Genomic DNA, 18115 nt, shown 5'->3' with positions numbered 1-18115 from the left:
CAAATGGACTCTCAACCTATACGTCTAGTAGCGCTTTAAAAAATGATAAGTAGTAATAGTAGTATATAGTGGCAGGTAAGATTCCCAGACAACAGGGAGATACTCCTGAACCTCCATGATTATCTTCCTGAGCAGTGATGGGGATTATTTTCCTTCTGTGCTGATGACTACATTGGTCTTGGTTACACTAATATTTAAGGGCGGAAAGAAGGCAATGGTGTGCTGGTAAATGTTTAACAACCGCCTCTCTCCCCGGTCCGCCTCTGAGCACCCCTGCCCCCCAAAATTGCAGAGCTGGCTATAGCCAAGGAGAGAGTCTGGGGGGGGGGGGGGGGGGGGGGCAATGCATTACTCTCTCCAGGAAAAAAAAATTAAATGCTCCCAGGTTCCAATCTAATTATTTTTTCTACCTTTGTTGTCTGGTGACTGTTTTTCTGATCATGCTGGCTCAGTATCTGATTCTGCTGCTACCTGTCCTCTTACCTCCGTTTACAGGGCTTCCTTTCCATTTATGTCTTTATTTTCCTCCTTTCTTCTTCATTTCTTGCCCTACATCCATAAGTAAAAGCTGGGTCCTCCGCAGACTTGACTGTCCAGTGGATCCAGCTTCTGCCTATTTTCTCCATCCAAGTGCAGTTTTTCTCCTCTCGTCCTTTTCCCTCATCTCATCTCCTTCCTCTCTCTTCCCTCTCCTCCATCCATGTCCAGCATTTTTCCTCTCCCCCCTCCATCCATCCATGTTCATCTCACTTCCTCTATTCCCTCCCCTCCATCCCATGTCCAGAATTTCTTCTCTCTCCCCTCCATCCATGTGCATCTCCTTTCTGTCTTCCCTCCCCTCCATCCATGTCCAGAATTTCTTCTCTCTCCCTTCCCCTCCATCCATGTGCATCTCCTTCCTCTGTCTTCCCTCCCCTCCATCCATGTCCAGAATTTCTTTTCTCCCCTCCATCCATGTGCCTCTCCTTCCTATCTTCCGTTCCCTCCCCTCCATCCATGTCCAACAATTCTCCTCTCTCCCTGCCCTCCATCCACCCATGTCCAGCAATTCTCCTCTCTCCCCTCCATCCAACCATGTCCAGCAACCTTCCTCTCCCCTCCCCTCCATCCACCCATGTCCAGCAACTCTCCTTTCCCCTGTCCTCCATCCATCCATATCCAGCAATTCTCTTCCCCCTCCCTCTATCCATCCCCAGCAACTCTTCTCTCCTCTGCCCCCCCTCCATCCATCCCCAGCAATTTTCTTCTCTCCCCTGCCCCCCTCCATCCATCCATACCCAGTGATTATCCTCTCTCCCCTGCCCTCCCCTCCCATCCATGTCCAGCGATTCTCCTTTGCCCCATCCTCCCCTCCCATTCATGTCCACCTGCCCGCCCTCTTCTCCCCCAACATCCCCCTTTTTCTTCCTGCTACAGTGCCACCCTGCGTGGTTTAAATCTTTTTTTTATTACCTCCGTCACAGCGACCGCGTCATTGAAAGCCCTGCCCATCTCTAGCCTTCCCTTCGTGAGTTCATTTCCTCAGAGTCCCGCCTTCTTCTGACGTCATTTCCTCTTTCCGCGAGGGCGGGACTCTGAGGGAGCAAACTCACGAAGGGAAAACTAGAGACGGGCAGGGCTTTCAATGACATGGTCGCTGCGACGGAGGTAAATAAAAGATTTAACCCCCCCCACCCCAGGGCAGCTCGGGGCGGGTGCAGGCAAACGAGGGCTGTGGGAGATGAGGTAAGCGGGGTAAGCATGGCTTGTGGCGCCCTTCTGCCATGCTTACCTCGTTTACCAGAGCCGGCTCACCGTGCAGAACCGGCTTGCAAGATCTTAGAAAATTTAACAACCGGCTCTTGCGAGCCGCTGCAAGCTAGCTCCAGCACACCACTGGAAGAAGGGGCATAACAGAATTTAAATACAAAACAATTTTAAAGGCAAACCACCACCAGATTTAGTAGTCTAATATTTGATTGATATGGCATGTTGCTCTTAACATGGAATGGTGGGTGTTATAGTAAAATCCGAATAGGGACATCATTTAACACACACACACAGACAAACTACTTACCCAGACTGTGTGTACTCCTGCATCACAGAAGCCACTCTTTGCACTAGCTGAGCAGTTGGAATAGGCTCCTGATAAACCAGCCAGTACTGCTGGGCCAGTTTCCGAGCTCTACGCACGAGAACCCTGTTAAAACCAATGCAACTCCATTAATGTCACAGATACTCAAGAAGAGAGTACTTAAATGTGCTGCATGACTGACTGTCACATTAAAGTAGCTTGTGAAGTACCAGGCAAATGCTACTCTACCATGTGGCAAAATTAATGAGCATGAGATGGAGGGAAGGAAGTCAGAGAAAAAATACATGGCAAACTTGTTTTAAGTACAGTGAGCCCCAGGGATGAATCCCTATCACAAGAGAAAAGAACTGGCCCTCAAAATTGTGATTCTAATTAGGTTAAGAGGCTCCAAGTATGGAAAGAGCTCTGAGTTCACTAGAAAATGTCAGGATACCAATGGTCCATAGATGCATGCATCCTTTTCTAATCAAAATCCAACATTTAGAGGTATTACTTTCGCATTGTTTCTGACCAAGAAATCTTATATCCCCACCCCCCATCCTTAAGTAGCAATGGAAACACTTTTCCATCCTTATTTTCCAGTGTTTCTCACCTGTAATAGATATTCTCACATTCTCAGAGGACAACAGGATTTTCAGTCCTCATGTACGAGTGACATCATCTGATGGCGTCTAGGTTTGTGTAATATAACAAAAGCTCTCAAAAATGCTATTCTGAGCAAGCTAGTCATGCCCTTCATCACAACATGGAGGGCTCCTCTCAGTTCATCTTATGGTTCTTTATTTAATATTTTCTAGGTAAAGTGTAAGTGGGTCCAAGTATCCTGCTGTCCTCAAAGAACACCTGATGCAGGTAAGCAACTTTACTTCTTCTGAGGACAAGCAGAATACACAGTCCTCGCATATCAGAATCTCTAGCTGCAGGATGTTTTCAAATAAAGGGAAAATAACAACTATACCGATAGGCAAACTGTTTTTGTTGGCAACAGGTCATTTTAGGATATCCCTCTTTTTTTTTTTTTTTTTAATAGAAGGCAACCTGAAAATAATAAAAATGAGTCCTAGAAGGGACAGAATTTGATTATATTCTTCAAAACAGATCATGTAGGAGAAACTGATCAAAACTACTGTCATGTAGGGAGTCCTCATCCAAGCATTAATGTGATGTGAATGTGAAGATGCAACTCCACCTTGCGCTCTGTAGATCTCTTCCATGGAGGCTGACACTATAAAAACTTTGACATGCCAGAGTCAAAGCCTGCCTGGGCAAAACATCAAGCTGAGAATTTGTGTAAAAGGCTGTTTTTCAAACTAAGACAACTTAGAGTTAACAGGTCCTCTTTTTTTCCAGAGCAATTTAGATTGTTAGTGCAGGCTATTATTTTGCCGCAACTGGATTATTGCAACTCTTTATATGCTGGCATTAACCAGACCTTTTTAAAAAGTCTTCAATTACTGCAGAACTGCGCTGCGAGATTGTTTTTTTTTTTTTTTTGTCGTAAGAGATTTGAACATGTAACACCATTATTTAGGGAGTTAAGAATCAATTAAGAATAGATTTTAAGGTGGCCTGTTTGGTTGACAAAATCTTTTACGGTTGTTATCCTCTGGGCCATATTTTTTTTAAATTTCATAACCATTGCTAAGCTGGTCTACTCGTAAATATTATTCATTAAACTTAGCTCTTCCTGCAGTTGCTAAGATTCGATATAAACGTTTTTTTGATAGTTCTTTCAGTTACCTAGGGTTCGCGAAATTACAGATTATATCTTGTTTAGTAAGCTTCTGAAAACTTTTTTGAGAAACATTTTAATGATTGAATTTTGATTGTGTATTGATCTCTTTGTTACCCGCTAACCGCTATGATTCCTTAAGGGAAATTAGTGGGATAGAAAAGCCAGAAATAGAATAGAAAAATAGAATAGAAATAGATGAAATCTGCTAATTAATTGTGTAATTAGTTACAGCAATTCCAGATCTATTTGGATCAAAAGAAAAAATATCTGGGTGGACTTCCTCAGGGCTGCAATTCACTTCAGACAGAAGGATAGGACACTTAACTGTATAAAGGCTTTTTCCCTTTTGTGGCTATATGGTCTGGGGAAAAATGTTAGAAGGATCATTGATTTGTTAAGATGGATTTCTGACACTATGAGGCATATTTTCAAAGCACTTAGCCTTCCAAAGTTCCATAGGTTTCTATGGAACTTTGGAAGGCTAAGTGCTTTGAAAATATGCCTCTATGGGGCCTATGTAGGAGGTTTTGTGGTACAGTATGCACTCTATCGCAAAACTACTGCTATAAATGTGGCCTTTCCTGTCAGTGGCTGAGTGATGACTGGCTCAGGCACTGACAGAAAGGATGACATGGAAGAAAGAAAAAAAAAAAAAAAAACTGCTGGCGTCCTGACCCAGCTTTCTGCAGAGCCCCTAGCAACCTTGTCCCCTCCCTCTCCCTGATGCAATCCCCCTATCCCCAAATGTAAAAAAAAAAAAAAAAAACAACAAAAATGACTGGTAGTCTAGTGGGACCCCCCCCCCCCCCCCAAACCCAACATTAACACAAATGTCGCTGGTGGTCTAGTGGCCCCACCCCCTCCTTCCACTGATTAAATGCCATGTCCCCAATTTAGAAAAAAATCCCTGGTGTCTAACAGCACCACCCCCAAGCATCCCAGACCCATACCCTCAAAAGAGGCAGAAGTGATGCCCACTTGCTCCCGTTTCCAATGCTGCCATCTTTACCATCGACTACAAGGGATTTTGTGGATGATGGTGGGGTTGGGGCAATCAAGTTAGGTCAGATCAGATGGGTGGGGAGGGGCCACCAGGGCTCGACAAAACTTCTTAGGATCAAGGAGCCAGCCCAAAAATCTAGGGAGTCAGACTTGGGATGATTGGAATTTTTATTTATTTTATTTATTTATTTATTGCATTTGTACCCCACATTTTCCCACCTATTTGCAGGCTCAATGTGGCTTACATAATACCGCCAAAGGCGTTTGCCCAGTCGGTTGATAACAAATGCAGGTTGTATAGAGATCGAATGAGGTATATGTGGAGGATCGGAAGGGATGAAGATTGCGTGATGTCCGGTATGATCATTAGTCATGTTATGTTCCTGGGTGAAGAGGTTTACGTGGAGGTCATTGGAATAGGCCTTTTTGAAGAGGTTGGTTTTTAGTGATTTCCTGAAGTTCAGGTGGTCGTGCTTTGTTTTCACAGCTTCTGGGAAGCCATTCCATAGTTGTGCGCTTATGTAGGAGAAGCCAGATGCGTGAGTTGTTTTCTATTTCAGTCCTTTGCAATTTGGGTAGTGTAGGTGTAGGTATGATCTTGAAGATCGATCCGGCTCTGTTTCTTATTGGTAGATCTATGAGATCTATCATGTATCCTGGGACTATGCCGTATGTAATTTTACGGACGAAAGTGCAGATTTTGAAGGTGATCCGTTCTCTGATTGGGAGCACATTTACAAATTGAACATTCATAATATGCCCAAAATGATGCACAGCAAGTTATTTATTAAAAGTAGCAGGAAAGCAGCAGATAAGAGGCTACAGTTCTCCCCACCTCTCACCCATCTGCATCAATATCTGGTGATGGAGAGAGGATTTGGCTGTGGCTGCTGGGGCAGAAACTGAAGCTAAAGCTGCTAAGGATGGATGAGTGGGTGAGATGGTGCACCCACCCACCTGCTTCCAGAAGCTGCAGCCTTAGCCTTTTTCTCCATTGCCCACCTGCTCCCAGTAGCTGCAGTTTCAACCCCTAGTCCACCCACTCCCAGCAACCACAGCCTAAATCTCTCTCCATCACCTACCCAGCCATTCCAGCAGCAGACTTGTTACATACTTGCCCCCAGAAGAAACCTTCACCACTCCTCCTCAAACCCCACCACCACCACCAGATTCTTTTAAAATTTTAATTGATCCTACCGACAAAGTACCGGAGAATCTCCTCAGTAATGATGCTCCTTTTGGGCTATTTCTGCAGTTGCTAGTGCTCCAAATATCCTCCTGATTAAGGCGCGCCATGTGGGTCACATTTCCAGGGTGGATACACCTTCTCTCTCTCTCTGCATCCCCCACAGTACTCTCTATGTCTTCCTCAAAGCAGACACCCAGCATTCTTTCCCTACCTCCCCCCCCCCCAGTACATCAGACACCCACCTCCTGCCTCTCCCCCCTGGCACACAGATACCCATCTTTTGCTACTCTTTGCCCCCCCCCAAAAAAAAAGAAACTCACCTCTTGGCTCCCTCCTGCCCCCTTCCACCTCACACCAGCACACAGACACTCGCCTCTGGCTCCCTCGCTGACCTGCTCCACTCCTTTCCCATAACTGATCAGAAGCATGCGTTTCAACTCCTGTGCCTTTCTATGCCAATGCTTCCAATGCCTATGGACCAGACTTATCTGACTTAAAGAGCTTCCACATTAGGTCCTGCTGGATTTGTTAGCATCCAGAAATGCCATGTCTCCAGGAAGACTGCACAGACATGTATTTCTGTGATGAACAACAGGTGACTGCACCAGGGGGCACTTGCTAAAACTGTTGGCCTATTCTGTATGGGGCACCGAATGAAAAATAGCTGCTGCAGCAACAACATATAAGGATTTGGACAAAAGTAAAGTCACCTGATGATATAATTATTGGTTAAATTAATGTTTGCCTCAGGGGTCAATTCAAACAAGCAAAACTGAATACATAGGTTGTTGTTAAGCAAGAAGTCGTATCTCTACACAGTGAAAGTCCACTCTAAAGACGGGAACATAAGCTCTTGGTGTGCTTTTTCTTGGTGGTTTGCACCACACCAAGAACTTAAGCTCCTGTCCTCAAAGTGGACTTTCACTGTGTGGAGATACGACTTCTTGCGTAACAACAACCTATGTATTCAGTGTTGCTTTTTTGAACTGACCCCTGAGGCAGGCATTAGTTTAGATCAAAACAAGGCCCATGTCAGGTCATAATAAAGCACACTTATTCCATTCTTGAAAGCACTTTGTGCTTTTTTTCTGGACTGCTTGTGTTGTGTACTCTGACCCTCTCTGTTGTATGCTGCAAGAACATAAGAACAGCCATACTGGGTCAGACCAGTGGTCCATCTAGCCCAGAATTCTACTTCCAATAGTGGTCAATCCAGGTCACAAGTACCTGGCAGAAACCCGGTTAGTTGCAACATTCCATGCTACCTTCCCCCATGTCCATCTCAATAACAGACTATGGACTTTTCCTCCAGGAGCCTGTCCAAACCTTTTTTAAACCCAGATACACTAAAGAGGATAGTATGACTTCCCTACCAAGAAAAGTTAAAAAGGCTACGGCTCTTCAGCTTGCAGAAGAGACAGCAGAGGGGTGATATGACAGAGATCTATAAAATACTGAGTGGAGTAAATAGGTAGACGTGAATCACTTCCTTACTTTTTCCAGAAATACAAGGACTAGGGGACATGTAATGAAGCTACAAAGTAGTACATTTTAAACAAATTGGAGAAAATATTTCTTCACTCAATGTGTAATTGAACTCTGGAATCTGTCAGAGAATGTGGTTATTGCAATTAGTTTAGCAGGGTTTAAAAAAGGTTTGATCAAGTTCCTATAAGAAAAGCCCATAGTCCATTTTTAAGATTGACTTAGGAAAATCCACTGATCATCTTTTTTGACACTTTAGGAATCTTGCCAGGTATTTGCGACCCGGATTGGCCACTGTTGGAAATAAGATACTGGGCATGATGGACCTTCAGTCTGACCCAGTAAAGCATTGCTTATGTTTTTATGAGGCATGATGAAGGCTTGAGGGGGAACATGAGGAAGAGATAGACTGGGTGTTCTCAGAGAGTGCATATGTGATTCTCAGAAAAACAGCGCAAGTGCACAGGTGCATGCGTGTGTTTTGGCCTTCCAAATATTACGAAATATAAAATGTGGCCCCCGATAGAAAATGGTTGGACAAGCCGACTACCCAACATAACTACACATATGCTGGCGTTTTTCACATTGGTATGGCAGAAAGATTACTGACCTGCTGGTGAGTTTGGGGAAGCTCTGTAGCATTTTTTAAAAGAATTTTAATGAATATTTTGTTTAATTTTGACATGAAATTGGAAAATATTAAATAACCGATAATAACAACATATAATCGGAAAAGATAAACTATGGACCAATAGTGGATGTTATTTACAGTAAAAAGTTATAACTGCTTTATGGAAAACGTATCCCTATATTCAAAACTGTAAAAGAAATGCTCAAAGATTAATTACTGACTTGTACTAATAATGACAATCTAAAAATGTTTCACTTACAATTCAGCACATCTAAACAAAAGAACCTCCCCTCTACCTTGAACTGTGAGTACAGTTCACCCACCAGAAACCTACCTGTAATCTGGGCCCATACCGCTGTACACCATGCCCACATGTTTGGTAATTGGTTCCACTTTATGTACACTCTGTTCATCGTACAGAATAGATTTTTGTTTCTTTTCAGTCGCCAATACCACACCATTTGCAGCTAAGAGACAAGAAAAAGATATGTAGGTGTTTAAACATCCACAACTCAAAGACTTTCAAAGTAAAATACAGATCCTATATGGAAATACCCATTAATGTCAAAATAATGTCCCTTAATGAGAATCAAAATTCAATCAGAAGCAAAGAAAGAGTCAGTATGGTTAAAAAAAAAAAAAAAGGCTTTCTTCAAGGCAAGCAGGCCAGTTGTATTCTCACAGCTGGGTGACGTCATCCTATGGAGCCCTGTGAAGACGCTGATAGCGAGATTATTCTACAACTTTCTAGCAGCGTCCCACCATGCATGCGCTGGTGTCCTCCTGTCTGACGTGCGAGCGCAGGCCCATCGGTCTTCATTTTTCCGCAGAGAAAGGAGGATGTGTCATCGTGTTCTCTTTTCAGTGCGAGATTTTCACTAATCTATAGTGCCTTCCTGTGCGGGTATTTTTGTCCATTTCGATTATTTTTTCCTTACTTCTAATTTTGTACCTTTCCCTTTTATTTTTTGTAGTGTTTTCGGCACTTAAAATTTCCTTTCTTTTTCGTGGGTTGCTAGGCCCCTTTCAGGCTGCAACACCAACCTCAATTTGAACACTGTTCACAATTGAGGAATTTAATCTGGCCATGATTCTTTTCTCGATATCCAAGACAACCCCCAGTGGCTTCAAAAGGTGAGCCCAATGTAACTGGGTGATTTCCGTGACAGCCCCGCAGAATTGATGGATTGGGTACCTTGGGCCCAACCATAAACCTAACTCTTGTTCTGTTTACAAATGCAGTTGTGAACACAGAGGGTGCAACAGCTTCAACAAGAGTGACTTTTTGGCTCCTCGAAGGCTGATATATTGACCTCAGCACTGGAAGCATCAACCTCAATTGCTGTTAAGACTTAATCTACCACTGGAAGTGCACCAGCATCAAGGTGGTCTCCACCTCTCTTGATATCGGGTGCTGAAAGTAGGCCCCGGGACTTGTCAGAATTGGACCAGACACGAGAGCACATACAGGTTTATCACCCTCGTTAGCACCGAAGGACCTTGATGCTTCGAACTGGGGGATGCCCTTGAAGCATAAGCATTGGTCCTCATCAATGTACGGTGTCAGGAGCTCTGGGGCATCAGCATTGCCGGTACCTGAGAAGCACCAGGCACAAGGAGGAGTGCTCCCACTCTGGAATAAGTACCGGTGCACAAGTCTCCAAGCAGCCAAGTCCCCACTTCCAGTTTGGCACCGATGCCTTCTCAGGCTGCCTCTCTCTTGGCTCCCCCACCTTTGCCAATGCCTACATTCGATGAGTGGTTCACAGCCATGCTAGGGGAGGAGCTGGCACAGATACTGCAACTGCAATCCGCTCAGGAATCGTGGGCGCTTGTACTAAATGCAGGTCAGTCCCAGATTCTTCCTGAGGCTTCATCCACACTTGTGGAGAGATCCTTGACGCCGGACCCTCAAAGCTTCCCTAGAGTCTGAGAGTAGGACTTTACCTCGGCACACATCGGGGCGTGGACATAGTTCCACTCAACTGAGGCAAGTGCAGATTCATTCAGTCCAATCAGAGTATGGTGAGAAGTATGAATGGGATCGCTCATGGAACTTAGAACATCCTCATTACTTCTCAGAGTCATCATCTTATGGGGTACTTTCTGATCCCTCTCCACCTCAAGAGTCTTACATCTCCACCCGAGGGTTTCTCTTTTACTAGTTTCATCAAGGAGATGGCTTTTGCCATCCCATTTAAGTTGGACACGGAGAAGAAATCCAGGGCAGAGATGTTATCTGTTCTGGACTTTGAGTCACTTCCTAAGGAAGGCATCACGGTACCATCGCACCCTATCCTTAAAGAACTGGGAATCTCCCCCCTTACAGTGCCGGTCACAGCGTGGATACACAGTATTGTATCTAGAAGGCTCCCAGATTTGAGAGGCCTCAACTGCCTCACCACTCTTTGGTTGTTGAATCCACTCTCACTCAAGCTAGGAGCTCCAGTTACTCATGCCTTGGCTTTCCCGGGTAGAGAGGCTCGGACACTACACTCATTTGGGAGGAAAGCTTTTCAGTCTCGATGCTCACTGCCCACATCCAATCCCACCAGCTCAACATGAGCCTCTACTTGCAGTCTTTGCTATGCAGTACACAAAGTTTTGTGAATTCTCTCCCACAGGAGCAGGCCACAGAGCTTTGTCAGTTACTCAGTTAGCAGCTGGAGTGTAGAAGTATCTGGCCAGGGGCGCATACGATTCTTTTGACGTTGTGTCCAGACTCTCTGCCATGGTTGTGGGGATGCGCAGACTCTCATGGCTGTTTGTCTGACCTAGAACCAGCAGCTCAGGAGAGGTTAGAGGACGAGACAATTTTTAGGGGATAAAGTGGAGATTGCTGACCTCATAAAGAAGAATATCCATACCATTCAAACCCTATCTCAGCACCTTCCAGATGTAACCTCTTAATCACGGAGGTTTTGGAGTGGGCCTTATCAGCGGCCCTACTATCATCAAAAGTGTAGGTTTCCGCTGCCTTCTCACTCTGCCCAGAACCCCCAAGGCCAGTGTTTTTGGCCTCGCCTGTCCTGACCTCAGAAGTCCCAGCTGGCTCCCCAGTCAAAGCAGGGAATGAGCTTATGACTACCTACAGGAGAGCACAGCCACACTCAAAGTAACTATCCCAGATGACCTACCAGCAGGGGGGGGGAGGGGGGGGAAGGCAACATTTTTTCCAACACAGGTGGCCCTTTGTATTCTCTGACCGGTGAGTTCTTCAAATAGTATGTCTTGGTTACACCCTGCACTGGCGTCAAAGACCACCAAATTGCCCACCAAGAGCATCATTCATCAGCTCTCAGAACAAGCAGGTACTTGTAGAGGATCTCCACCCTTCTACAGGCCAATGTGGTCGAACTCATGCCACCAGGGGAGCAAGAAATGGGATTCTATTCCAGGTACTTCCTTGTGCTCAAAAAGATGGTGGGTCGGGGGCTCATCCCATCCTAGACCTAAAGGCCCTGAACAAATTTCTGGATGATTTCCATGAGCACCCTTCTTCCCATGATTCAGGAAAAGAATACCTATGGACTTAAAGGATGCCTATACCCACATTTGGATACTTCCCAGACACAAGAAGAATCTCAGATTCCGAATACGGAAATACCACTACCAGTATCGCATCAGTTCCCATAGAGTCACCAAATGTCTAGCAGTAGATGATGAATATTTGAGCAGACTGGGAGTTTGTTTCCCTATCTGGAGGACTGGCTAGTCAAGAGCACATCGCAAGATGGAACAACAGTTAATGCACTTAACTATTCAGATGTTGGAGTTACTAGGGTTTGTCACAAACTAACCCAAGTCCCACCTTCTCCCAGTCAAGCAACTGGAGTACATAGAAGCCCTGCTCGATGCATTGCAGGCTGGAGCTTTTCTTTCACAAGCAACAGAAGAGATCTTAACAGCACTGGCCTCACAGGTCCAAAGCAGCAAGCAGATCACAGCTCAGCAAATGTTAAGATTGATGGGCCACATGGTCTCAACAGTATATGTCGCTCCCATGGATTGGCTCCATTTGAGAGTGGTCTAGTGGACCCTAGCTTCTCAGTGATCTCAGGTGGATGGGAATCTAACAGATGTAATCCAGATTCCACCCAAGCTGACTCATGCCCTTCTCTGGTGGACGATTCAATCAAATTTAAATGTGGGACTACCATTTCAAATTTCACCTCTTCAGAACATGCTAACAGATGCATCTGGCCTGGAATGGGGGGGGGGGGGGGGGGAGCTCATGTAGATGGGCTTCACACCCAAGGATCTTGATCTGCTCAGGAAACAGATCTCCATATCAACCTGCTTAAGCCAAAGGCATTTGGAACGCTCTAAAGGCTTTCTGAGATTGGCTACAGAAACTAATTATTCTCATTCAAATGGACAACCAGGTTGCAATGTTCTATGTGAACAAGCATAAGGGTACAGGATATTACCCTTGAGTCAGGAAGCAGTGGGGCTGTAGCAGTGGATCCTCCTTCATGGAATGAGTCACATACCTACTAGGAAAGGTCAACTGCCTGGCAGACAGACTGAACAGAGCTTTGCAACCACGAGTGGTCTCTCACCATGGGCGTAGCCCGCAAGACCTTCCAAGAGTGGGGAACCCCTTCGAAGGATCTTTATGCTACTCATCTCAACAAAGTCCCCCAGTTCTGTTCCAAGATCAGATCACATGGTAGACTAGCATCAGATGCCTTTCACCTACACTGGGGGAAGGGTCTTCTATATGCATATCTTAAAATACCTCTCATAGAGAAGACTTTGCTGAAACTCAAACAAGACCAGGGAATTATGATCCTAATCATCCCTTACTGGTCGAGGCAGATCTGGTTTCCTCTTCTACTTCTGGAGTTGTCCTCCGAAGATCCACGGAGATTGGAGTATTTTCTGACCCTCGTCAAGCAGAACGAGGGATCCCTTCTGCATCCCAATCTGCAATCCCTGGCCCTCACAGCTTGTATGTTGAAAGCGTAGAACTTGAATCCTTAGATTTGACGGAGGGTGTCTCTTGCATCTTTTGCTGGCTTCCAAGGAAAAAAAAAAAAAAAAAGACTCCACTAAGAGGTGTTACTCATTTAAAGAGGAGGAGGTTTACCATCTGGGGTGAGGGCAAGACCTTAGATCCCCTCAATTGCCCTACATAAAAACTGCTTGAACACCTCCTGCACCTCTCATAGTCTGGTTTGAAAACCAACTCTGTAAGGGTTCATCTAAGTTGTTTGCTTCAGGAGAGATTTGCTACTGACAAAGCCACCTATCAAACCTTCAACTGTGTCATGGGATCGCAACGTTGCCCTCACCCAGCTGATGAAAGCTCCTTTCAAGCAACTTGATTCCTGTCATCTGAAATATTTGACCTGGAAAGTTCCATTCGTATGGTACCATGAAGACATCAACATCCTTATACAAAGTTGCAGCTGGCAACCAGTCAAGTAAGAAGAAAACCAACAGTAAACAATCCCGCTTAGCTCCATAGAACAAAGCTAATGTAACAATATATTATGATTAACAGAATCAAAGGCTGCGGTGATATCGAGGACACCTTATTTTAGGACTCTAACAAAACAATCAGTACAGTTTCTACACAATGAAATGAACAAAAGTCACACTGAACATTTTTTCTTGATTCTCAGTTTCACACTAAACTTGAAGTTGGTGGAAGACCAGACGCTCAAGAAGCTTCCAAAGCAAAGGAAGACTAGAGATTGGCTGATAAGAGGTAGGATGTAAGATGTCCAAGGCAAAGCTTTTCAAGAAAGGCCAAACACCTGAACTAAATATTTACTACTTTCAGTAGGTTTAGAGCATTCTTTGATCAAGGCTGAGAAAATCTCAACACAGGCAATTTATTTCTTTTTAAATTAATATAATTAAGAATGGAACTGCATGGCAGATACATCAACAAAATTGAAATTCAACAAGAATGCTTCCATATGGTCATACTTCATCCAAAGTTAACATACCTTTAATTCCTACTGATGGTGCACCTGCAGCTACAGCCGCCAGAGCATATTCAATTTGGACAAGTTTACCAGATGGGCTAGAATAAGAACACATTTTTTTGTAAAGACATTTTGAATGAACTCAAGTCATATTACAGACTGCACTTGTATTTCACAAGTACTTCTAAAACAAAACAGTATGTTTTTATTTTTCCAATTTTACCTGTTTATTCAATGCTAACATGTTAATGAATACTACTCTAAATCTTAATACCCAAAGCAACTGCTTACCATAGTCACATTTCCATAAATGATGAAACTGTAGCCTTTAATGGGACTACATGACATGTAATTAAACCATAATGGACAGTGTTGTTCAGCTTTCGGGGTTACATGAAAATAAAGTTATTTCTTTCTATTTTCAACATTACTTATTACCTAATGGAGTGATAACTGTAAAGAGGAAAGAATTTCCAGGAGCAATTATTTCAAGTCACTGATCTTACTATATTTACTGTAGTGTACAAGTCTATATAAACAAAGAACTACAAAATTCATTTCAAAATCCTCTGGTATATTACAACAAAAAAACAGCAGAAATAGCAAAATGTTGTTAGAAATTTACTTGCCACAGAAAAAAAAAATCTATAAGTATCAGAAAGTATCACAAACGGAACCTCTCATTCTGTTTTAGGAGTCCATTATACCAAGGTGTACTATCACTGACTATGTTAATGCCATGAAAATGAGAGAGACAAATACATGTATACTTTATGAACGTTACCAGAAAAATTTACTCTCCGAGACATAGTTATGCTTTCTGGAGGCCTAGTGGTTAGGGTGGTGGACTTTGGTCCTGGGGAACTGAGGAACTCAGTTTGATTCCCACTTCAGGCACAGGCAGCTCCTTGTGACTCTGGGCAAGTCACTTAACCCTCCATTGCCCCAGGTACAAATAAGTACCTGTATACAATATGTAAGCCGCATTGAGCCTGCCATGAGTGGGAAAGCGCGAGGTACAAATGTAACAAAAAAAAAATCCGGGAAAAAGTTTTGAGATTCCAACCCTTGGACACATATAATGAGCTCTTTCCTTGCCACAGGATTCAATTCCCCCAGTTAATAGGGTGTTTTATTTGCCAACCAGAATTTTGGGGATCAACAATCAGCTTTGGATATATCTGCTATTTTGGATGCTTCACAAAAGCAAGTCTCAGACTGAGCCACTTTACTTGTACAATTTGTATTTGAACAAGATTTGAATATGATTATGTGTTCATACTTTCGCAATTTACAATGCCAGTCAGGGGCATTGCCACGGGTGGGCCTAGGGCCACCCTCAGCAGTGGAGCACCCTTAACAGAGCCGGCAGTGAGCACCTTTATCAGCACCGGCAGTGGAGGGAGCAAGCCGAGCTCCCACAATCCTGCATCTGCCTCCCTCATTCAGCAGCAGTGATTCCCACACACGACGCCTACTGCCTCTAACCTGGAAGCGTTTCATCTGTCGCGTCCTGCCCTTTTTGTCGCAACTTCCTGTGTCTGCTGAGACAAGAGTCACAGGACACAGCAGAGGAGACGCTTCCAAGTTAGTGGCGGTAGGCAGTGTGTGTGGGAATCGCTACTGCTGCCGCTCAGAGAGGGTGCTAGATGCAGAATCGTGGGAGCTCAACCTGCTTTCTCCAATACCAGCACAGTTAAGGGTACTGCCAGATTGAAGTGAAAGGGAGAGTTGGGGAGGGGGGGTCTCCTCCTGAAAGAGAGATGCTGCACGGGGGGGGGGGGGGGCACAAAGTGGGGAGGAGCAAGAAAGAGAATTGTGGGACATAGGGTGGAAAGGGGTAAGAAAGGAAAAAATCTTGCATATGGAGATGGGAGAGGGACGAGAGAGGGAGAAATGTTGAAACATGCAGGAGAGGGCAGGAAGGAAGACAGAAGGGACAGAGAGATGTAAGACTTCAAGAGTGGGGAAGGGAGAAAGAGGGCGCAGATGCTGGGCTAGAAGGGCAGATGGAGGAAGATTCTGGGAATGGTGGGACAACGTGGGAGAGATCAGGAAGGGGAGGAAGGGGGTGGCAAGGAAATGAATGCAAGGATAGTGATTACTGAGGATAGAAATATGGTAATGGAAGAGAATGGAGGGCTGGGGAAGGAATGAGATGGGGGCTGGAAAAGCTACTGGGTGAGAGAAGATGGAAATCTGATAGGTAGCTGTAAACTAAAAAGGAGGAGAACAGAGTAGGCCCTTTGATTTTTCTGGATTCAAATTCATTTTATCGTCATTAAGCCTGCTAGTTACCTCACTAAACTTGTCATTAAGGACTTGTATTTCCTGAGGATTACATGGATCCAAAGATGTCAGTATTTGGAAATCATCTGCATAAAGCCAGTAAGTTTAATGGACTGAAGAAGATTAAGAAGTGGTGCAAAAATATATCGAACAAAGTCAGTGCTAATATGGACCCCTGAAGGACACCACGGGTCGAAGGTTATGATCCAGAAAATGTATCTTGATAACACACTTGATACTCTCGGGATAAAAGATATGACATAAACCAATCTAATACTGAATCAAAGTGTTGTGAGCTCTTGGCAAAGGAATCCCTTAGGGTCTGAATCTTATCTGAAAAATAATCTACCAGAGCCTGGGCAGAGGGCTGAGAGACTTGGACTTGCAAAGAAGGGAGAGGGGGGGGGGGGGGGGGGGGAAGTAAGTGATCTTGCAATTTTATATAATACAAATGTATTGGAAGCTTTTGCAATATGGTGTGAATAATAATCTCTTAGCTTACAGAACAACCTTTCTATACAAAGAAGAGTTTTAAAGTTAGTAAGCAACACAGGCATCTGCCCCTACGTTCGGAAACTCAGATTGCTAGCTGGATTCCTCCGTGTTCCAGTGCTCACCCAGCTACAACATTTACACAAAAGTAAAAGTGAAACTGCAGCTATCCGGATTGGAAAACACTCAACCCACTCCTCTCCCCCACTTCTCTAGAGGATTGCAAGGAGACCGTGGAAGAGGAGTGGGTATAACTGTGGGGAAGGGGGAGAGCAGCGGAGGGGGGGGGGGGGCTCACTGCTCCCCATCGTCCCAGAAGCCAGTGACTCAGCAAAGCTCCCGACAGCCTCTCAGCATCCATTTCCCTCTCTCTTGATCTCTCTCGATATTTGGGCAGGATTACAAACACCCAACTGTAAAGCTCAAACCCGAACCAACATCACATTGCTCACCTGAAAGTGGTTAGCGAGAAGCTATATCCGCGCTCCGCCATGTTTCACTACTTAGCACACCACTACAGTACCAGAAGCGGATCCGGGCGGCCTCTGCTGACACGTGCAGCCGGTGCCACCGCTGATTGGACAGAGAGCAGAAAGAAAAATACATAGTCTCATCAAGGCACGCTGGTAATTGTAGTTTACTTTATGCTTTCGAAAACCTAAACTGTGCGAGACATCGCTGGAAAAAGAACTACGATTCCCACACGTATAAGCGGACAGATAGTAGGAGGACCGTAGATGAGGATTACTTTTTTAATTCTCTCAAGAGTGACTACGGAAGTTTCATACTCGTTTACCTCAAGGAGGTTCCAAGCCAAAGAGGCTACATAAACCAGGAACGAAGTGACGTCAAACGTTGAAGCCAATTAGTGTAGCCTGTTTCCCCTTCCCTGCGCAGCCGTCATCGCCGTACACTCCAATCAAAGCAATCAAACCCATGAGCTGCTTCATCCACGTTGTCATTCTTTATTGTTGGTAGCATTTTTTATTTTATCTCACTTATATTTTCAAGCATGCCGGCTTGTGCAATATACAAAGGAAATATAATAATGGAATAACTTTTTATAGGAGTAGTAATTTCGTAATCAGTGTGTCATTTGGAGGGGCAGGTTATAGGGACACCCTAGCACTGTTACATTCATCCAGAATTTTTTTTTTCTCCTGGTAAAGGGCCACCAAAACAGACATCATGTTATGAGAATCAGCTGATCAACATTATAATTTCTATTTATTTATGACATTTGTATCATACATTAAATAAGAATTAGGTTGCAACCTAA

The 18115-nt window shown here is 44.4% G+C and overlaps 1 protein-coding gene across 1 annotated transcript in view; it reads right to left on the bottom strand.

Annotated features, from left to right (window-relative positions):
- The window catches only part of PSMA2 (proteasome subunit alpha 2), a 40499-nt gene extending 23104 nt beyond the window's left edge, over window positions 1-17395 (bottom strand). Inside the window, exons 1-4 of the mRNA XM_030190005.1 lie at window positions 17289-17395; window positions 14077-14153; window positions 8451-8583; window positions 2057-2179 (exon numbers count right to left, since the gene is read on the bottom strand). Of these exons, the coding sequence (XP_030045865.1) occupies window positions 2057-2179; window positions 8451-8583; window positions 14077-14153; window positions 17289-17329 (374 nt within the window). The 5' untranslated portion in view covers window positions 17330-17395. The remainder of the gene's footprint in view (window positions 1-2056; window positions 2180-8450; window positions 8584-14076; window positions 14154-17288) is intronic.
- Between the last annotated feature and the right edge of the window lie 720 nt (window positions 17396-18115).

Source organism: Microcaecilia unicolor, chromosome 1, assembly GCF_901765095.1.
Source record: "Microcaecilia unicolor chromosome 1, aMicUni1.1, whole genome shotgun sequence".
NCBI classification, from domain to species: Eukaryota; Metazoa; Chordata; class Amphibia; order Gymnophiona; family Siphonopidae; genus Microcaecilia; species Microcaecilia unicolor.
The sequence above is the reverse complement of the archived record's forward strand: the minus strand, read 5'-3'. Positions and strand labels throughout refer to the sequence as shown.